Raw genomic sequence first — 21294 nt, forward strand, 5'->3', positions numbered from 1 at the left:
ACGTCCCTCCCCCAAGTCCCTCCTCCCTATCTTTTATCTTAGCCTGCTGGACCAACTTCCCTCATTCCTGAAGAAGGGCTAATGCCCGAAACGTCGATTCTCCTGTTCCCTAGATGCTGCCTGACCTGCTGCGCTTTTCCAGCAACACATTTCCATCTCTGATCTCCAGCATCTGCAGACCTCACTTTATCCTCATAACACAACCTACTTAATCTGGGTATCAACGTAGTAAACCTCCTCTAAGCCACCACCATACATTTGCATCTTTTCTTAAAGGAGGAGACCAAAACTGCACACTGTATTCGAGATGTAATCCCACCAATACCCTGTGTATCTGAAGCACGATATCCTTTTTAGGTTCAATTCCTCTTGTCTGAAGGGATGGCATCCTATTTGCCTTCTTGATTATGTATTGCATCTGCATGCTAACATCTTGTGAGAAATGCACAAGAACATCTAAATCTCTCCATCTTGAAATTCTGCAGTCGTTCTCCATTTAAGTAATCATCTGCTTTCTCATTCTTTCTGCCCAAGTGAACAACTTCACATTATACTCTATCTGCCAGAATTTTACCCACTTAATCTATTTATATGCAGCTGCAACTTATGTCTTCTTCACAAGTCATTTTCTGACCTATCTGCATGCCAGTTGTGCAGTTAGCGACTATGCCTTTGTTTCCCTCAACTAAGCCACTGATGTACATTGTAAAAGGTTGAAGCCCCAGCACAGACCCCTGCGGTACTCTACCTGTCAAATCCTGCCAACAAAACGAAGACCCACTAATGAAGATGCCTGTTCCCAGTCAGCTAGCTAATCTTTTATCCATGCTAACATGTTACCTCTTCCAACATTTTCTGTTATAAGCTTTGATGCCGCATTTTGTTAAATGACTTTTGGAAATCAGAGTACACTTTTTGTACAGTGTGCCCTGTATCCATAGGGCAAACTGCATCTTCAACAAACATGAATTAAATAATGTTGCCGTTTAACAAAACCATGCTGACTCTTCCCAACTATCGAGAGCTTTTCTAAGTACACTTTCAATGATTGATAATAACATGTTCCTCATGACAACATCAAGCTAAATAGCCTACATTTCCTGCCTACTCACCTCCTTGAAAAGAGGTTATATTTGCGACCCTCCAGCCTGATTTACTGAATAAGGAATTGTGAAAAATTAACACCAGTGCATCTTCCACCTCATTAGTAACTTCTTTTAAGAACAAAGAATAAAGTCCACCTGGACCCGATAGTACTTTCTTTGTAATTGCAATTTTGCCAAGTTCCTCTCTCGCTTCCTTCACCTTATTTATAGCTATTACTGGAATGTTTTATATATCCTCTGTAATGAAGACAGAAGCAAAATATTTGTTTATTTCAATCACCATATTATCAGCTGTTGACTCCACATTCTCATTATCTGAAGGACCAACATTCACTTTACTTCCTCCTTGCCGTTCCTTTTAAAGTACCTGTAGAGATGCTTATTATCTACTTTTACAGCTCGCTTCCTCTCATACGCCAATTTTTTCCTTTTGATTAACATTTTAATCAATCTGTGATTTTTATATACTGACGAATTATCTGACCTGTCACTCAGCTTTGCACAGTTGTTTTTTTCTGTAAGTTTGATGCTTTACAAAACCTTTTTAGTTAATTAGATGGTAGATCCTCCATTTAGGATTTATCTTTATGTGGGAACATAATTATTCTGAATATTCTGAAATATTTCCGTAAAAGTCTGCCACTATATCTTTATTGAGCTACCAATTCACTTCAGTTAGATCAGCTTTCATGCCCACATAATTGCCCTTATTTAGTTGTAAAATATGAAGCCTTAGACCCAAACTTCTCCCCTTCAAACTGGATTTTCAGATTTAATCATATTTTGTTTGCAATTGCCAGAGGGGGGAGACCATTGATTATACCCGTCACATTACAGAATACCAAGTCTGATTATAAACTGCTGTATGGTCAGTTCCAAAATACGCTGCACTCAGAAACCATCTTGAAAGCATTCCAAGAGCTCCTTATCCATGCAACTCCTGGCAAATTGATACTGCCATCTTACATGTAGATTACAGTCACACATCGTTATTGTCATTCCTTTACCACAGGCACCCAATATTTCTCCTTGTATACTTTGTCCCACACTGTGGTTACTTTCAGAGCAGTTGAAGACCACACCCAGTAGTGACTTCATTCTTCTACTATTCCTCATCTCCACCCAAACCAATTCTCCATCTTGATCACATCTATTGCACAAATATCAAACTGGATTAACCTCATGCTATCCCTTACCTTTATTTAACTTCTTATTTTTCATATATGTCATATGTCCCTCAATATTCAGGACCTAATTCGGTCATCCTGCAGTCATGTATCCGTAATGACAAATAAGACATATTTATTTACTTCAACTTGCAATTAATTAATGGAACATGTATTCAGACACAGAACTTTTGGTTTTTTTCCTTGTTATTTTTCAAAGCATTGATTGTTGGTGTACTACCAGAATTTCTTACCCTCTGTCCCATCTTGCCATTCTTTGATCCTATTTTCTCATCTTACGTTATCTCTACTCTTGAAAATACATGGGGCGAGATGAAATTCTCAGAGGACACAGAGTGCTCTAGATCAGGGGCTCTAAGCTAGAGTGGACGTGAAGATTTAAGGGATGCATCGCAGACTGACTTCAAAGCTTGATTGACAGACAAAGACTGCAATGATTTGAGCAGTGCAGCAAAAGAATCTTCTTTGGTCACCTGAACTTTTGAGGATAAATAGTAATGGATTGGAACAAGTGCACATTCCAGATTTAAGTTAGCACTAGTTGAGAAGGCTGACAAAGAAACCACATCTATTGGTAGTTTTTAACAGTTTTTATTCACTCATGGGATGTGGACGTTGCTGGCTGGTCAACATTTATTGCCCATACCCCAGCTGCTTTGAGAAGGTGATGGTGAGTATATGCCAACCAGATACCCCAACCCAATCTAGTGCCATCTGCCAGCACCCGGCCCATATCCCTCCAAACCCTTCCTATTCATATACCCATCCAGGTGCCTTCAAAATGTTACAATTTACCAGCCTCCATCACGTCCTCTGGCAGCTCATTCCGCACATGCACCACCCTTTGCATGAAAATATTGCCCCTTAGGTCCCTTTTATATCTTCCCCCTCTGACCCTAAACCTATGTTCTCTAGTTCTGGATTCCCCCATCCCAGGGAAAAGACTTCGTCCACTTGTCCTATCTGTGTCCCTCATGATTTTATAAACCTCTACATGGTCAGCACTCGGACTCCGATGCTCCAGGGAAAACAGCCCCAGCCTGTTCAGCCTCTCCGTATAGCTCAATTCCTCCATAATTGTAACATAATTGTAAATCTTTTCTGAACCCTTTCAAGTTTTACAACATCCTTCTGATAGGAAAGAGACCGGAATTGCAAGCAATATTTCAAAAGTGGCCTCAGTTGGGGAATTCCAAGATTTTGATCCAGCAACAGTGAAAGAAACATTTGCAAGTCAGGATGGCGAGTGGCTTGGAAGGAGCTTGCAGGAAGTGGTGCTCCCATGTATCTACTGCTCTTCTCTCTCTAGAAGGAAGTGCTAGATTTGGAAGATGTTGTTTGAGGATCTTTGGTAACTTTCTGCAGTAAACCTTGAAGATAGTAATGGCTTGAAATGTTCCAAGTGGTGCCAGGCTGATGGTGTGAGACAGGTTGAGGTGAAACAGGAGCTAGCCCCAGAGATATGGGCCCAGGAACAGCAAACGACAGGGATAGCTCATCATGAGAGTTCAGATGGATGCCATTTTAGGATAGACTTGCCACCTTATTGAAAGTACAGAGCATTATCAATGGAAATCCACTATAACTGTGCTACCACTCCAGACAAGCTCCCAAACTGAAGAAAATGACAAATCAAAGCATGCAAATATTGTGAATAATGTCAAGTTTTTGACTGGTTCTGAGAAAAACCAACCTCCAACTAATAGCAACAAAAGGATTCAACAGGTTTGCTCCACTAGACACTTCTGAGTGGAAGGGAGCTTAATGTCAAAATACTGTATGAAAATTCTGTTGGAAGGATGGAAAGGCAGGATATTGCTGTGAACCACTGTTAAAGACTGAGTTACTGGGAAATGTGTTGAATGGACATCTTGAATACAAGTGTACGCAGAGACAGGGCACATACAATGGCTCCAATTTCTCCATCACCTTAAACTGAACTATAAATCATGACTCAGGTCACAAGCCTAGATCTCAATTAATGCTGACTAGTCACAGAAAGATTCCAAATCGCAACATCCATTCTCTCCACAGTCTGTTGCTCCTGAAATGCTGTTTTTGGTCTTCTATAAATCTCCCCTGGAATGTAGGAGGCAGGTCCCAGGGCAACTTTGAGGGGGCTCAGAACCAATTTCTTCTGATTACTGCAATCACGGCATACAATGATCATAACGTGAAGGAGCAACATTTAGATTCCAATTGGAATGTTGAGTTTGTAGGCTTTCAAACCACGATTACGGAATCCTAAAGAGAAACTTAAGGTGCCTACAACAGGGTCAATTTTTTATTGTTGACTTCTTGGAACATTTGTTGTTGCATGGTAATAAAATTAATTTGCCTTTAGAAAGCCGGCCAGTATCTTCTCAAATTTAAAATGAGAACCGGACAATACTTCGAGGGCCCCCATACAGCTAAGTTTGACAATCATAGCCCAAGGATTATTCATGAGTTAGCAATACAACCCTGAAACAAATCTCCCCACTTTAACTCTATAAATAGTTTCACTGGCTTACAACTAACTGTACTCATTATTTCCACTACAAGTTTATCTTACCCTTGTCGTCAGTTTCTTTAGTTGGACTGTAAGGTGGACTGGTCTCAGTTCCCTTCTTACGTCTACTTCTGGCGTTTTGAGATACTTGTTTTTGACTAACCTGTAGAATTGAAAAGGCTAACCATTAGATTATGTCACTATCTTTCACTCAATCACCCATGATGCTCCACACACTTAACCAAAGGTGAATTTCACAAAATAGGTTGCCTTCCTGTAACCTTCCCCATTGCCTCCCAACACAAAGCAAATGAAGCATTCCATCAGTACAAAATGATCTTGCAGCCCAGCAGAGAACATATCGAACACACCCAAATGATGGAGAATCTGGCTTTTAATGAGCAAAGCAAAACCCAATGCTTTTACTGGAAACGACCTTCTATTTTGAATAATTAACTATGACAAACTTATTTCCAGTTTATGAGATTAATAAACGTTAGAGAATCAGTTATTACTTTAGAGAAAGGCACTTAATAGTTTAAAAGTAAACACCATCACAGGACAACAACATATCTGCAAGAAGGTAGTACTCAAGCAAAGCCTAAAACTTTCCTTTGAGCAAAAGATACAAAGGCCCAACACAAGGGGAAGGAAGCTTCAATTTTACATCATTACAGATCAAAGTAGCAGCAAAAGTACTGCAAAGGCCACTGCCTGACCTATGGCGAAGAAAATAGTACAAAAGAGTGATTGGATTTTGCAATTCAAAAATTGCAATAAGCATTTATAACACTCACCATTGCTATATTACTCTCATTTGCTTCTAAGCTCTGAGGCAAAATTCCAACTTCTCCTTTCAGTAAGTGAAGTGCTTCATCGAGAAGGGTGATATAAATCCGCACAGGGTCAACAGTCTTTGTCTGGTGGTCCTAATGGGAAAGAAACATCAGTCATCAACAGAAACGTAAGACATGTTCTTTAATATACTCTGTTATTTCGTGCACTAGACTAACAAGGACTTGAAGTCAGACCTCCAAACCAGGTGCACCACATAACATGTGAATCCCGGTTTCTGGATCTGGGACAAAATGTCTATTTCCTTTTGTGTTTCTCTGTACCTTTCAATTCTTCTTGGTTAATGCCAAATACAAATAAGGATCTACACAAAAACCAAGAAATATTAGAATGTCAATTATCTCATCAGCTACTAGCCAGTAGTTTCTGCAACACTTGGAATGATAAGATCACATGCCTTTCTGAATGGATGAGCATAAACATCCTCAAGCCCTGTCATATAATTCAGACTAGCAGCTGGCTGCTGTCCAGCTGCTTCCTTCTGGATTTAACTTGCTTCCTCAAAAGCCTCATGACCAGTAGAACAACTATGGTGCTTTACATATACCAGTATTATTGCAGCAAGGTTCTCTTATTTCTAAGAGTATGCTCAGAGGTTCAATTTTACCAGTGATTCATATTTTGCAGCAGGCTTTTCCTTACTATTTTACTGCTTTCAAAATCCAACCTCAGCTTTAAATGCTAGGTAAGGTGAATGGACAGTGACGGACTTCCGTAGTGTCAACGTGAAGAATGTTACTCACCCTGACAGTGCAAACGTGAAATATCCACAAGATCCAACCAAGGACAAAGGCTGAATTTATCCAGCCGAAGGAAAATTAATCAAGCCTGAGACAACCTTGAAATGCAAATTTGTACCTTCTGAGTGGAAGTGAAAAGAGGAAGGAAAATTACAACATGTATTTCAAGTCAGTGCCATTTTGTACCTGTTCTGTGGTAACTACCATGGTGTGTGAAGCAGGGTCATGATGTGCAACAATGGCAAGAATCCATTCTTCAGGAGCGTCTGGTTGGTAGATCTTCACTCTGTGCCCCTGCAAACTGTATGGGCCTAAAAGACCAAATGCAACAGCAAAATGAAAGTGATCAATTTCGAGAAAATACAATCACTTCACCAGCATTTCAACTCATAGCCCATGAAAAGCAATCAATGTTCCCTTTAAAATTCTGCTGCTGCACATGGTAAATGTTTTCAGTAAGAAATTCCTTTAGCATTTTATACGGCCACACTTGTGAAGCTTATCAGGAATATTTAAAAACACAACAACTCGGAACTAATTAAAACATGTTGGCAAATCCCACTTTGACAGTGAGATTCTTTCAAAGAAATGGATTCTACTATCAACTGATGAGGATTTGTTTGTACTAACACTAAAACAGAAGTGGTACCTCTGGTGACTGGGGAACACACAGCCATTCTCCTTTCCCACAGAATCAAGTTGTAAGATACTGTAGAACTTGAGGGGCCTTGGATGAACTCTTCTAACTCAAACTCCATGTCTCAGCAATGACTTAAGTGACTTAAAATAAAAATCCTTTCATTGATATTTTTCCCCCTTCTGTTCAAAGTAACTTGAACTGCTTTCCACGCTCCAAGTGCTATTGTATGCAACAGACTTTTCTGATAAACAAGACATTCATTAAAAATAGAGGGCTTGGGAGAGTTTGGAAGCTTTGCATTTAACATTCGACCGTGCATAATGAATGCAAGGTAAAAACCAATTGTTTCCAGCGGGGGAAAAGAGCTCAGATGAAGTACATAGTGCTCACTGCTTCAGGAGTAACTGGTAAGTACCATCTGTGGTTTATTTTTATAATCCATCTGGTTTAGAACGAATGTATTTTATCCAGTTAAGTTTCCCTCCGGAAATTTATTTTTAAACCTTAATACCGGAGTTAATTTGTTTTCTTAACCTCAATAGGCCTATATCTGGTGCGAGCATATGATTGGAAGCTCCCCCATGCTCTGATGATTCCCTTCACTGTTACTTGATCTATTCTACTTATGCACAAAAAAAATGTCAACACAAGCAACCAATGCAAAGAACGCAAGTAATTACAAGATCAATCTTCTTTTACTTCAAAACTTCCAATTAACTCTAGCTTTAGGAAAACTGTTGCCAACTTCAATTGTAGTTATTTATAATCAAGATAAAGAATTTGGTTGTAGCTGGAAGCAATAATTGTAAGAAAGCCACGTTTGTGGTTTGGAGAAATGAAGATACACAGACTATTAGGAAATCAAAACAACAATGATTGACTTGAAGGAAATTTGTCAACAATGTCAAATCAAAATTCAGTAGGCAAACACCAATCATCATTTTCCCAGGTTTTAATTTTATGAATTTAATGCAGTGGAACATATACCAAATGACAATGCAATAGAGACAAGAAATTTTGATAGGTCTAATGCGTGTACAAAAATAGCTTTTGAAGGTCCATGACTTCACAGCAGCTAATTAAACATAAGACCTGAAGACATTGGCGTACTTCTGCTCCTTTCAGTCTAATGAGCCTGCACGGCCATTCAATGAGATCACTGTTGATCTGATAATCTTCAGCTCTACTTTTCTGCCTCCTCCTCAAAAGCCTGGATTCCCTTACTAATTAAAATTCTGCTTACCTCAGCCTCCAATATACTGATTGACCCAGCCGCAACAGCCTTGTGGCAAAGAATTTCACAGATTTCCAACTGTAGGAGGGAAGAAATTCCTCCTTATCTCTGTTCTAAATATTCTGAGATTATGCCCTCTGGTCCTAGATTCTCTCATAAACGAAAACCACCTTTCTGAATCGACCATGTCAAGACCGTTAAGCAGTTTATAACTTTCAATAAGGTGGCCTCCCAATCTTCTAAATTTCAACAAGCATAGGCCCAATTTACTCAATTTCTCCTCATAAAATAGTCCCTCTCCAAATGGTATCAAGCAAGTGAACTTTCTCTGGATGTCTCCAATACATGCATATCTTTCCTTCAGTAAGGGGCCCAAAATTAGTCACAGTATTCCAGCTGTGGTCTGACTAATGCCCAGCAGAGTTTTAGCAAGATCTCCCAATACAGCAAGATGGCATTACCTCTGGAAGGGGAGAGACAGGCAATCTTTTCTAAGGACCTGAAAACACTTACTAGAAAAATCCTGAGTCAAGGGAATTAGTGAGGAAGCTTTTAGTAACCAAACTTAAATCAAGTATAGAGCTTTAATATTTTCTGTGGGGTTGAGTCATTTGAGATAACTGTACCTTTTAAAGTTACTGTATATAATTATGTGATTTCTCCTTCACTGAATACAGACAACGAATTATTTTAGCAAAACCTCCCTTTCTCTACATTCCATTCCCTTTAAACTAATGGCCAACATTCCATTTACCTTCCCTGTAACCCCTGAATTGCTGTGATTCATGCACAAGGAATTCCCAACCCCTCCTGTTAGTTATAGCTTCCTATTGTCTTTCTCCATTTCAATAACATTCAGCTCCTCTAATCTTCATGCCAATGCATAACCTCACATTTCCCCACATGATATTCCATCAGCCAAGTTTTTGCCCACGTGCTTTACCTGCCCATATCTGTGCAGGGTCTTTGTGTTTCCCATATATTTGTGTGTCATCGACAACCTTGGCTGTTGTACATTTGCTTTCCTCATCCAAATCATTAACATACATTGTAAATAATTGTGGTCCTAGGAATGTACAGGCTAGGTGAGTTCATTATGGTAAACGTGGGGTTACGGGGATAGAATAGGGGCTGGGTCTGGGGGGGGGGGGAGATGCTCTTTCGAGGATCGGTGCAGACTCAATAGGCCGAGTTGCCTCTTTCCACACTGCAGGGATTCTATGATTACATCTACTGCTTCCCCTTTAACTACCTTGCATGTTCACTACTAAAAGCATTCTAATAAATTTTTCAGGCAAGATTTCCTCTTCACGATTTTGACTGTCTTGATGATTTAATTAGACATTTCTAAATTTCGTCCTTCATAACAGACCCTAACATTTTCCCAATAACAGGCATTAAATTAACTGGTTTACAGTTATCTATTTTTTGTCTCATTCCCCTTCCAATAAAAGGTGTTATGTTAGCAGCCTTCCAATCCTCTGGGACTTTTCCAGAATCTAGGAATTTGTGCAAGATAATTACCAGTGCACCCACCATCTCTGTAGCTTGTTTGCTTAATATCTTAGGATATGTGATTTTTTGAGAAGATTTATAGCTCAGATTGAGGTTCAGGTTGTAAGTTTGCTCGCTGAGTTGGTAGGTTTGGTATCAGACATTTCGCCACCATGTTAGGTAACATCAGTGAGCCTCCGTTGATGCGTTTATGTTCTGTCCCACCTTCTACTTGTGTGTCTTGGTCTGGTAAGGTGGGTGATATCACTTCCGGTTCTTTTTCTCAGAAAGGTTGGTAAATGGGTCCAAATCTATGTGTTTATTGATAGAATTCCAGTTTGAATGCCAGGCCTCTAGGAATTCCCATAAGTGTCTCTGTTTAGACTGTCCTAGGGTGGATGTGCTGTCCCAGTCAAAGCCATGTCCTCCTTCATCTGTGTGCAAGGACACTAGTGATAGCTGGTCAGTCTTTTGGCAGCTAGCTGGTGCCCGTTTATTGCTGGTGTTGGTACAGGGTCCTTTAGATTTATCAGTAGCTGTTTCAGTGTGTTAGTAGGTTTGTGGGCTACTATAATGCCGAAAGATCGGAATAATCTGGCAGTCGTCTGAGAGATGTCTTTGTATGATAGTGTGGCTAGAGTCTCTGAGGGTGTTGTGTCTTCTTGTGGTTTGTTAAACACAGTCTGCCAACTCTTCAACAACAAACCCAAACAAGAAAACATAGCCATACTACCATACAAAGGCATCTCAGAGGTGACTACCAGACAAATCCATCATGGTCGCCCACAAACCTACCAACACACTGAAACAGCTACTGATGAATTTAAAGGACCCTGTACCAACACCAGCAAATCGAATGTCATATACAAAATATCCTGCAAGGACTGCAACAAACACTACTTTGGACAGAATAGCAGAAAACTAGTCACCAGGATACATGGGCACCAACTAGCCACCAAAAGACTGACCAGCTATCACTAGTATTCATACACAGATGAAGAGGGACACCAGTTCAATTGGGACAATACATCCATCCTGAGACAGGCTAAACAGAGACATGCACAGGAATTCCTAAAGGGCTGGCATTCAAACCAGAACTCCATCAATATACACATCGATTTGGACCCCATTTAGCAATCACAGAAAAGAAACCAGAAATGGTAACACCCACCTTAACAGACCAAGACATGTAAATAGAAAGCGAGACATAACACCAGTGCTTCACCAGAGGCTCACTGATGATGTTACCTAGCATGGTGAAGAAACGTCTGAGAACAAACCTACGAGCTCAGCGAGCAAACTTACGTGAACTTAGGATATGCCCCATCCGATTCAGAGGACTTATCAGTATTTCACCCCATTAGTTTCCCTGGGATTTTTCTCTTAATAGTTATTACATTTATTGCCTGTCCTTTTGCCCTTTGAATATCTAGTATTTTCAGATAGTATTAGTTTCATCTGCTGCAAATACTGACGTAAAGGACTCAACTGCTCTGCCATTTCCTGGTTCCTCAATATTATTTCCCAGCTTCATTCTCCGAGGGATCTGTGTTCACCTCAGCTTCCTGCTTCCTTTTTAAATATTTGAAGATATACAGACTTTTGTACAATCTGTTCTGATACAACGTGAGAGCTCCAGTCCCGTGTGATCCCATGTTATAAGAAAATTGCGTAATAGCAGCACCATTTAAACCAGTAGGATGAGAATCATTTTACAGCCAATACAAGTAAAGCAAGTCCAAATTCTTCAAATAATGTTCTAAATTCTTCAATCGCATTTGTGCCAATTTTCACTGAAGAAATATGCATTATAGCAGAACCGATTGTATTGTAATAATATTGAAACTGTCAGTCGGAGAAATTAACAGCAACGTCTAGCGTTTGCAAATCTGAAGTTAAACATGGAAATCCAGATTTGCTGTCAGTGATTCCCTGTTCCTCTACACAATATGAATTTCTCAGTTGGAAATCAATGAGAAATCTGAACTCTGATATAAACATACATATCATATACTATTACTCACATTGCAAAGCTTGGAGAAGCTTTGCTTTGTTGATTTAAAGCAATCAAAAAATCCCTTGCACATAGATGAAATGGAAGAATATGGAGCCTAAACGTTTGAGCAACACAGTTACCTTTTATTAATCCGAGTGTGGGAGAAACGGTGTTTATTTGATGACAGTCTTATTATAAGACATTTGATGTTAATTCTCTTCTTCCTCAATTTAAAACAGGACAAATTTTCATTTGAATTACAGTTGGCAAGTTATGGAAATTGAAAAAAATTCAGATGACTCCACAATCAGCAATGATTTATAAAACAGTGGTCAATACTTAGTTGCAATGAATTAACCACAACTTTACTGATCTACATTTCAATTTTATAAAAAACATTTAAGTCTCAACTGGAGTATGACATTCTGTTCTGGGCACCACATCTTACGAATGATGTAAAGAATATTAGAGAGGGTGCAGAGAAAGTTCACAAGAATGGTTCTAGTAATGAGGAACGTCAACTACACAAACAGATTGGAGAAAGTGGGGCTGTGTTCCTGTGAGGGGGGGGGTTAAGATGAAATTTAACAGGGGAATTCAAAGGCAAAAGTGGGTGGGGGGGGGGGGCTGGAAAAAGTAGACAGGACACAGATTTAAGGCGGCTGACAAAAGTAGCAATACTGACATAAGTAGAAACATTTCCTTGTGAATGACTGGAATCGTGAATGTACGGCTTCAAAGAGGGATGGAGGTAGGATCTATCAAGGCACGCAAGATAGAATTGGATTATTATCTGAAAAGGAAGTATTTGCAGCGTTATAGGTTGTCATGGGGAAGTGACACTGAATAAAACTGCTCCTTTGTAGAGCCAGAATGACCAAGTGAATAGTCTCTTTCTGTACTATAACGATTCCCTGATTCATGAATTTAATATCCAACAATCTTGTTTTTATCTACAATACCTCTGAGTATCTCTTGAATTTTCTTTTCTCTGATCCAAGATTTCAAAGATTCTTGAAGTTTTTGATTATCCTGGACAATGGGATTCTGGCTGTCAGAATCCTCCTTGAGAGACATAAAAAGATGACAAGTGAGGAAAAATGAATGGCAAAATGGAATTAAGAGACTAAATATCCCTTTTGAATAATTAACAAAAATTTCAGTATTCTACCTACCTTGTTTTGGTTCACAATGTATTGTGTATAGGATTAGACTGTAAATGTGTTTTTAAAGACAGTTCAAAAGGAGAGTCACAGAACCCGAAATGTTAACTTTGCTCTGTCTCCATAGATGCTGCCAGACCTGCCCATATTTTCCAGCAATTTGTTTTTGATACAATTCAGAGCAGGGTTTCTGTTCATTTATTCATGTAGAATACGAGTGACTAAAACAATATTTTGTGCATAGCTTTTAACACTTACTGACTTTTCTTGTACATTTCTCCAATCAGCGGTGACATGTGATTTGTGTGATTGGACTGAATTTTTTGGGGTCTTTGGGCAGAATGAAAGTTTGACAAAATGCTATGGGAAGGTGTCTTCCCAACATTTTCCTGCCACCATACTACTTTGACAGCCAAGGAAAAGATGGTAGATGATCGGTTCACTTGGAGGCAGGGTGAACCACTTTAGTGGCTAATTGAGGGTCTCTTCTCACCTCGAATGGCACTCTGCTCTGGCAACTGACCTTTCTCTGGGTGGAAAGCTGGCAGGTAAACCTTACCGGTCTCCCAGTGTATTCTTCTGAAATTTTAGGTGGTTCTTTAGGCACTGTTTTGAGCCCAGAAAGGAACACCTGGTTGCATCAATGCTTCCTGCCCACCACAAAACCGTTCACTCCTGCTTTCCTGATCAGTCCCTGTACTCCGAGATTCCACTTACTTAGCTTTCCAGGCACAAGTTAATTAATGTTTGCCTATCGTCAAACTGCAGCATAGCTGTGGTCACCACTCCCAATGGTGCTGCTAAGCTACCAAACCTCTGATAGATCAGAAAAGGCTGCAGACAGACAGGCCAGTAGCACAGACTTAATTGGCCAAAGCCAGGCAAAGAAGCCCAGGCAGTAAAACCTAAAAACAAACTCCTGAAACTACAGTGAAAAATTTAAAGTGACAAAAAGAATTATGCAAATAGCTATGATGACATAATAAGTAGAGGAGATCATTCAGCCCATTATGTCTGTGCAAGCTCTTGGAAATAGCTGTCCAATTAGTCCTGGACTCTCTTCCTGTGGTTCTATGAATTCCTTTGCTTTCGAACATTGTCATTTGAAAGCTTTTGGTGAATATGCTTCCATTGTTCTAGGCAGTGACACGCTAGATAACAATTCACTCATAAAATATTCCTACACAGATCATGTATGGCTCGTTTACAATTACCTTTACTCTGTATTCACCAATTATTCAGAATTCTGCCACTAGAAACTAATTTCTCAATGAGATCCCTTCATACTTTGAACATATTAACCGAATCTCCTATTAATCTTCTTTGCTGTAGAAGAGCATTTCCTGCTTCTCAATCTTTGATTCCATTCAAAAACATTCTTCTGCACCCTCTCCAAGGCTTTGAAATCTTTAACAGTTGGTGTTCAGAACTGGCCACAGATGGGGTCTAACCATGGATTTATAAAGAATTAGCAGACCATCCTTCCTTTTGAATTCTATATCTTAACTAGAAGTCAAGTACCCATATACCTTTTAAAAATCCTTCTCAACTTGTCCGGCTGTATTCGAAGAGTTGAGTATGTTTCCAAGTCTGTGTCTCCACCTCCTTGAAAATCATACCCTTTGGCTTGTATTGCCAAAACACCAATGGAAGAGGAGAGTAAATAAGTGAGATTCAAACACAACTCTTTATCAATTATAAACTCTACATCATTAAATCTGCTTAACGTCTGCAGCAGGTCTCCATCTAGTCAAAGCCACAGTGGCTCAGTGGTTAGCACTGCTGCCTCACAGTGCCAGAGACCTGGGTTCGATTCCAGCCTCAGGTAATTGTCTGTGTGGAATTTGCACATTCTCCCCGTGTCTGCACGGGTTTCCTCCAGTGCTCCGGTTTCCTCCCACAGTCCAAACATGTGCAGTCAGGTGAATTGGCCTTGATAAATTGCCCGTAGTGTTAGGTGAAGGGGCAAATGTAGGGGAATGGGTCTGGGTGGGTTGCTCTTTCGAGGGTGAGTGCGGACTTGTTGGGTCGAAGGGCCTGTTTCCACACTAAGTAATCTCTTCCTATCCTCATGACTAATTACGAAAACCATTGCTAATAGGATCTTTTTCAGAGATTTCACTAATCCTATTCCACTCTGACCACTTCTTGATTATTAGTTGCTTGCATTCCAACCTCAACGCAAACGGAGGGAATAATTTCTCCTCAGCATTTTGAAATCTTATGGCCTAAACCACTGACTTCAGACTTGAGCTTTACCATTTTCTTCAAAACAACTGATGTTGGCGATTTCTGACAGCAATGAGAAGAGGGGAGGTCATGGGTGAATGCTTATTATATCAGAATTGTCGTGGAGTTATCTGTACAATTGTGGTCTGCTTGGAATGATGGTTAAATTCTGCACTTGCAAACGTTTTTGTTCTGCTATTATGCCTATTTTGCAAGTTGCGTTTAAAATTTGTCTCCTTACCTACTTTTACCTTGTCAGCGTGGATCTCACATCTTTAGCTTTTGGAGGCATGGTGACACAGTGGTTACCACTGTTCCCTCACATTGCCAGGGACCTGGGCTCACTTCTACCCTTGGGTGACTGTGCACATTCCACACAGGCATTCTCCCAGTGTCTGGTTACCTCCGAGTGCTCCAGTTTCCTCCTACAGTCCAAAGATTGCTGGTTAGGTGGATTGCCCATGGTAAATTACCCTGTGTCCAAGGACGTGCAGGGTCACAGGGATAGGGTGAGGGCATGGTTTTAGGTGATATGTCCTTTGAAGGGTCGGTTCAGACTCAATGGTCTGAACAACCTCTTTCTGCACTGCAGTGATTCTATAATACTTTTCCAATATATTTCGATCTTTTAAGATTTCCATTTCTTTGATACTCCTTTCCTTCCCTGACAGATAACCTGCTACACCACTTCATGACTAATAAATTCACACTGGTCCCAATATAATCTGCTCTCTCCTTTCCCCCCCTCACTCCAATAGAATAAAAAAGCCTTTAGTTTTAATTTTCCGTTCTAAAGGGCAAACATAAAACAATGAATGCCACTTTACTCTCCAAAAACCTGACTTGCTGTGTTTCAATTATTTCGTCCTTCATGAGGAATTGGAATGGCTTTTGTAGAAGAAAGGTTTGACACGTTAACCACATAATATTTTTTTCAATGCTAAGATCTGTGCTTAACGTTGAACAGAAAAGTGAGCACAAATGCACTACTATGTCTAAAAGAGGTGGAACCATATTTGAATTCATAAAATATTTAGTTACATTGATACCAATTTTTGCAGTCCTAGTGAACTTGCAGCAAGTGTAAGGAAAAACATTCGACACAACCTTCACTGATGGTTCAAACAATGGGAGAGCCTTATAATCCTCCAAACTCAAGTAGTCAGACACTTCTACCTGAACAGCAACAGCATTGTAATAACATGGAACATACAAATGTGAAAAGTCAAGCACCTCTTCCTTCCTCCATTTAGCGCAAACAAGCTAAACCTCAATAAAAAATTCTCCACACACTGCACTGTATTGAACATGGAAAGGTAAAAGCTGGTCATACGATGGTGCAATTCTAATTAACCATTGAGAACTCTCAAAATAAGAAATGTTATACCTGTATCAATCATAATGAAGTACATTTTTAGATTAGTGTTTTAACATACAAACTCTTGGACGAGGTTGTGTATTCGTTCACAGAGCTGGTGTGGTTGTCTACAGACAATCTGCCGCCTCGCTAGGTGACCTTGTCAGTGCACCTTTGATAAGGTGTTAGTGCTCTGTCCCACCTGGTATTTGTGTGTCTGTTCTTTGGGACTTCTGGTTCTGTATCTGAGTAGTTTGCATATGGAATTCAGTTCAATGCGTTTATTGTGAGAGTTCTGGTTGGAAAGCAAGGCTTCAAGGAATTATCTTCCGTGTTTATTTAGCCTATACTCGGATGATTACATTGTCCCAGTTGAATTTGTGCCCTTTGTTGCCTGTATGGTTGGAAATGAAGTAGTACTGGTCGTGCCTGGCAGTGGCGAGTTCATGTTCATGCATTCGTATTCTGTTTGTCCTATGTAGTGACCTTGCAGGGTATCTGGTAAAAAACGTTTGTCCTGTTCGATGCAAGTGTCAGGTCTTTAATCTTTGTGAGGAGCTGGTGAAAAGTGTTTACTGGTTTGTGGGCTACTAAGATTCCTAAGGGTCTGAGCAGCTGGGTAGTCATTTCTGATATATCCTTGATATATGATATGTTCACTGTCATATAGTGTTTTCTTTTAGGTTTGTTATGTTGGAGGATAGTGCTCTGAGGGTACCTGTTCCGTTTAAATCCCTTGAATAGGTGTTCCTGTTCTGCCCTCTCGAGTTCTGGGTTGCTGCAGTGGGTCGTTGCTCATTTAAATAGTGTTCTCATGCAGCTTTGTTTGTGGGTACTGGGGTGGTTGCTTTTATAGTTCAGTATCTGGTCTGTATGAGCATTCTTCCTGCACACACTGGTCTGGAGTTCATCAGTAGGTGTGCATTCCACTAATACGTCTGGATACCACTGAGTACCACATTTCACTGGATACAGGCCAGATACTGAACTATAACAGGAACCACCCCAGCACGCACAAACAGAGCTGCATGAGAACACTATTTGAACAAGCAAGGACACACGCAGTAACCCAGAACTCCAGAAGGCAGAACAGGAACACCTAATCAAGGGATTTAAACGAGCGTGATCCTCCAATACTTACGCAACCAACCTAAAAAAAACACTACACAACCAGACACAATAGTCACCAGACCATGCATCAAGGACAAACCAGAAATGATTACCTAACTGCTTAGACCCCTAGCAGTCTTAGTGGCCCACAAACCAGTAAATGCCTTTCACTAGCTCCTCACTAAGGTAAATGACTGGACATCCATAGGATGAACTTTATTCACCAGGACTATGAAAAACACTACGTCGGACAATTAGGAAGAAAACTGACCATAAGTGCACGAACATCAGCTCCCCACTGCCAGACACAACCAGTACCCCCTTATTTCCAACCATATAGACAATGAACGACACAAATTCAACTGGGACAATGTAACCATCTTAGCACAGGCTAAACAGAAACACATGAGAGCATTCCTTGAAGCCTGGCACTCCAGCTGGAACTCAACATATTGAACTAGACCTCATACACAAACCACAAAGATACCAGAACTGGATGTACAAAAAACAAAGACACATAAATACCAGGTGGGACAGACCACCAATACCATATTAAAGACACACTGACGATGTCACCTCGCAGGGCGACAAAACATCTGCAGAAAACCACACCAGCTTGATGTACAAATTTACGATCTCATCCACAATCCGAGCTATGCACCTTTTCAAAAATTCTAAACTCTTGTATTTCCCAAGCTCATTACACAAGCAAGCAGAAGATCAAAACTGACACCCACATTTAAATTTGTACACGATTGTCATGAGCATAGGTAAAAAAGAACCAACAAAACAGATACTGGTTGATAAGCCAATTCCTACTCAATTCATTTTCTGCAAATATATGAAATAAGCTTAAAATCAAACACCAGAATCCACCCATTTAAGGCACTGGATAGCTCAGAGTATTAATTTGGCAAGAGCTATAGGAGTTCTTACAAAAATTACTGGAATTTAAATTTTTAAACTTTTGCGAATTAGAGACTAAGCACTAACTTAACATTACAATGACACTACAGTACTGAACTGAATCTAAAATGAACCCAACTACTCCATGCTAAAATTATATACATGCAGTAAAACTACTAAAAGAAATAGAAGAAAATTACTTTAAATAGTCGGAGTGCAGCACCATCAACCGTAAAATTCGTTACCCTGTCACCGAAGAACTCAACTGGAACGATGGAACCCAACCCAATTTTATCTACCAGTGCTTTATAGGTCTGAAAACAAAATAAAAATCAATTACTATGTCATCATAAATAGGGCACAAAAACACAGTATACAGTGAGCTAACAGATGATAAGTTATATAATAAGTATGGTCTTCATTTGATGCCAGCAACAGCAGTGTAGAAATAAATATACATGTTAGCTACTCAGGAGAGAACAAACTGACTCGTCGCCCTTTTAAACAGTAATCACGGTAATACCATTGGCCATTGCAATTAAAATCAGGGCAAACTAATGAGAAAATGTATATCCCAGATACAGATGATACTTGTTTATCAAACTTCTTGACTTGTTGGCTACCATCCACATTCATAAAGTTAACATCCACAGTTACTCTCTGTTTCACATCCTTGGAACTAAGGTGGCAATAAAAATCATGCTAAATATACAAATATTCATAAGCTGGGATTCATTCTCAGCAAACAAAAATACTTCAAGCCTTGTGTTTATTTAAAAATTACCCAGACAGCTCCCCTTATGGCAACATTCTGGGCAAAGTTGGCTTGCCAACCAATCAGCACCCTTTCTCCTGCATCATAAATAGATCCTTTGAAAATTGGCAATCTTGAGCTTGTCCTAATGAATGCAAGATGAAAACCTTTGGCCACATCTCTTTCCTTCCATCAAGAAACAGAAATTTTGTTGAACAGAATGATCCAGGTATAAAAGCAAAACCAGTGAAGGTGGTACAACTCACTTAGAGGACCACACTAATGCTATGCTGTCATTCTTCTGAGGTTAGATACATGAGGGCATGTTAGAAAGGGAGTACATGAATCATAGGGGACCTTAAGCTTCATATAGATTGAGATGGTCAGATTGGCAGAATTAGCAGTGAGGATAATTCATAGGCTGTACTTGGGACAGTTTCCAAGAACAATATGTTGTAGATCCAAAAAAAACCCAAAGAATTACGGATGCTAGAAATCAGAAACAAAAAGACAAATTGCTGGAACAACTCAGCAGGTCTGGCAGCAGTGAAGAACAGTTCTGAACGGTCACTGAACATTAACCCTACAGATGCTGCCAGGCCTGCTGAGCTGCTCCAGCAATTTTTGATATTGTGGATCCAACCAGGCATCAGGCTATACTGGATTTGGTGACGTGCAATGAGGCAAGTTTAATAGATGATTGAGTGTGAAGGCAGCATTTGGTATAGTTTCCTTTATTGATCGGAGTGCTGAGTATAGGAGTTGGGAGATCATGTTGCAGCTGCACTGGATGTTGATTAACCACTTTTAGAGTAATGCGTGCAAAGCTGGTCTCCTTCCTATCAGAAGGATGTTGTGAAACTTAAAAGGGTTCAGAAAAGATTTACAAGTAATTTGCCAGTGTTGGAGGGTTTGAGCTAGAGGGAGTTGCTGAAAAGCCTGGGGCTATTTTTCCTGGAGCATCAGAGGTTTATAAAATCATGAGGGACATGGATAGGATAAATAGGCAAAGTCTTTTCCCTGGGGTGGAGGAGTCCAGAACTAGAGGGCATAGGTTTAGCGTCAGGGGGGAAAGATATAAAAAGGACCTAAAGGGCAATTTTTTCCACACAGAGGGTGGTGTGTGTATGGAAAGAGCTGCCAGAGAGAGTGGAGGCTGGTACAATTGTAACATTGAAAATGCATCTGGATGGGTATGTGAATAGGAAGGGATTGGAGGGATATGGTCCATGTGCTGGCAAATTGGTCAGCATGGATGAGTTGGACCGAAGGCTCTGTTTCCATGCTGTACATCTCTATGACTCTATAACCTGAGGGAACAACAAACATGATGTGGTAAAATTTAGCACTCAGTTTGAGAGGGAGGAACTTGTGTCAGAAACAATGAAATTCAGCTTAAATAATGGCAATTACAAAGGAGAGAGAGCAGAGCTCGCTGGAATGGACTGGGAAAGGAGTTTAGCAACAAAGACAGTTAAGAACAGTAACAGATGCTTAATAAAGTAGTTCATGGCTCACAACAAAGGTATTCCCAATGATGGAGGAGGATTCTAGGAGGGGGTAATCCAATAATGAATAATCAGGGGAGTTGAGAATACCATAAAACTGAAAGAAAAAAAAAACTTACAATTAGGCAAAGATTAGTCATATGCCAGAGGGTTGGGAAAGTTATAAAAACTGAGTGTGATTCTGGAAAAGCACAGCAGGTCAGGCAGCATCTGAGGAGCAAGAGAATCGACGTTTCGGGCATAAGTCCTTCACCAGGCGCTCCTGCTCCTCGGATGTTGCCTGACCTGCTGTGCTTTTCTAGCAAGACACACCCGACTCTGATCGCCAGCATCTGCAGAATTCACTTTCCCAAAGTTATAAAAGCCAAAAGACAACCAAGAAAATAAGTGAGAAGATAAACTTTGAGGTAAACTTGCAATAATATCAAGGCAAACAGCAAGAGCTTCTTTAAATACGCAGAAAAATAAGAGCAAATTCAACGTGAACATAGGCCCCTTACAGAAGAGGCTGTGGAAATAACCAT

At 40.1% G+C, this 21294-nt stretch overlaps 1 protein-coding gene across 2 annotated transcripts in view; it reads right to left on the reverse strand.

The window, feature by feature from the left end:
• Positions 1-21294, reverse strand: part of LOC122556831 (lysine-specific demethylase 3B-like) — a 146907-nt gene that overhangs the window by 74272 nt on the left and 51341 nt on the right. For both annotated transcript variants that reach the window (XM_043704060.1, XM_043704058.1), the window contains exons 3-7: positions 18709-18822; positions 12706-12808; positions 6566-6690; positions 5582-5713; positions 4848-4947 (exon numbers count right to left, since the gene is read on the reverse strand). In XM_043704060.1, the coding sequence (XP_043559995.1) occupies positions 4848-4947; positions 5582-5713; positions 6566-6690; positions 12706-12808; positions 18709-18822 (574 nt within the window). The remainder of the gene's footprint in view (positions 1-4847; positions 4948-5581; positions 5714-6565; positions 6691-12705; positions 12809-18708; positions 18823-21294) is intronic.

The sequence above is a fragment of the Chiloscyllium plagiosum genome, chromosome 14 (genome assembly GCF_004010195.1).
Source record: "Chiloscyllium plagiosum isolate BGI_BamShark_2017 chromosome 14, ASM401019v2, whole genome shotgun sequence".
NCBI classification, from domain to species: domain Eukaryota; kingdom Metazoa; phylum Chordata; class Chondrichthyes; order Orectolobiformes; family Hemiscylliidae; genus Chiloscyllium; species Chiloscyllium plagiosum.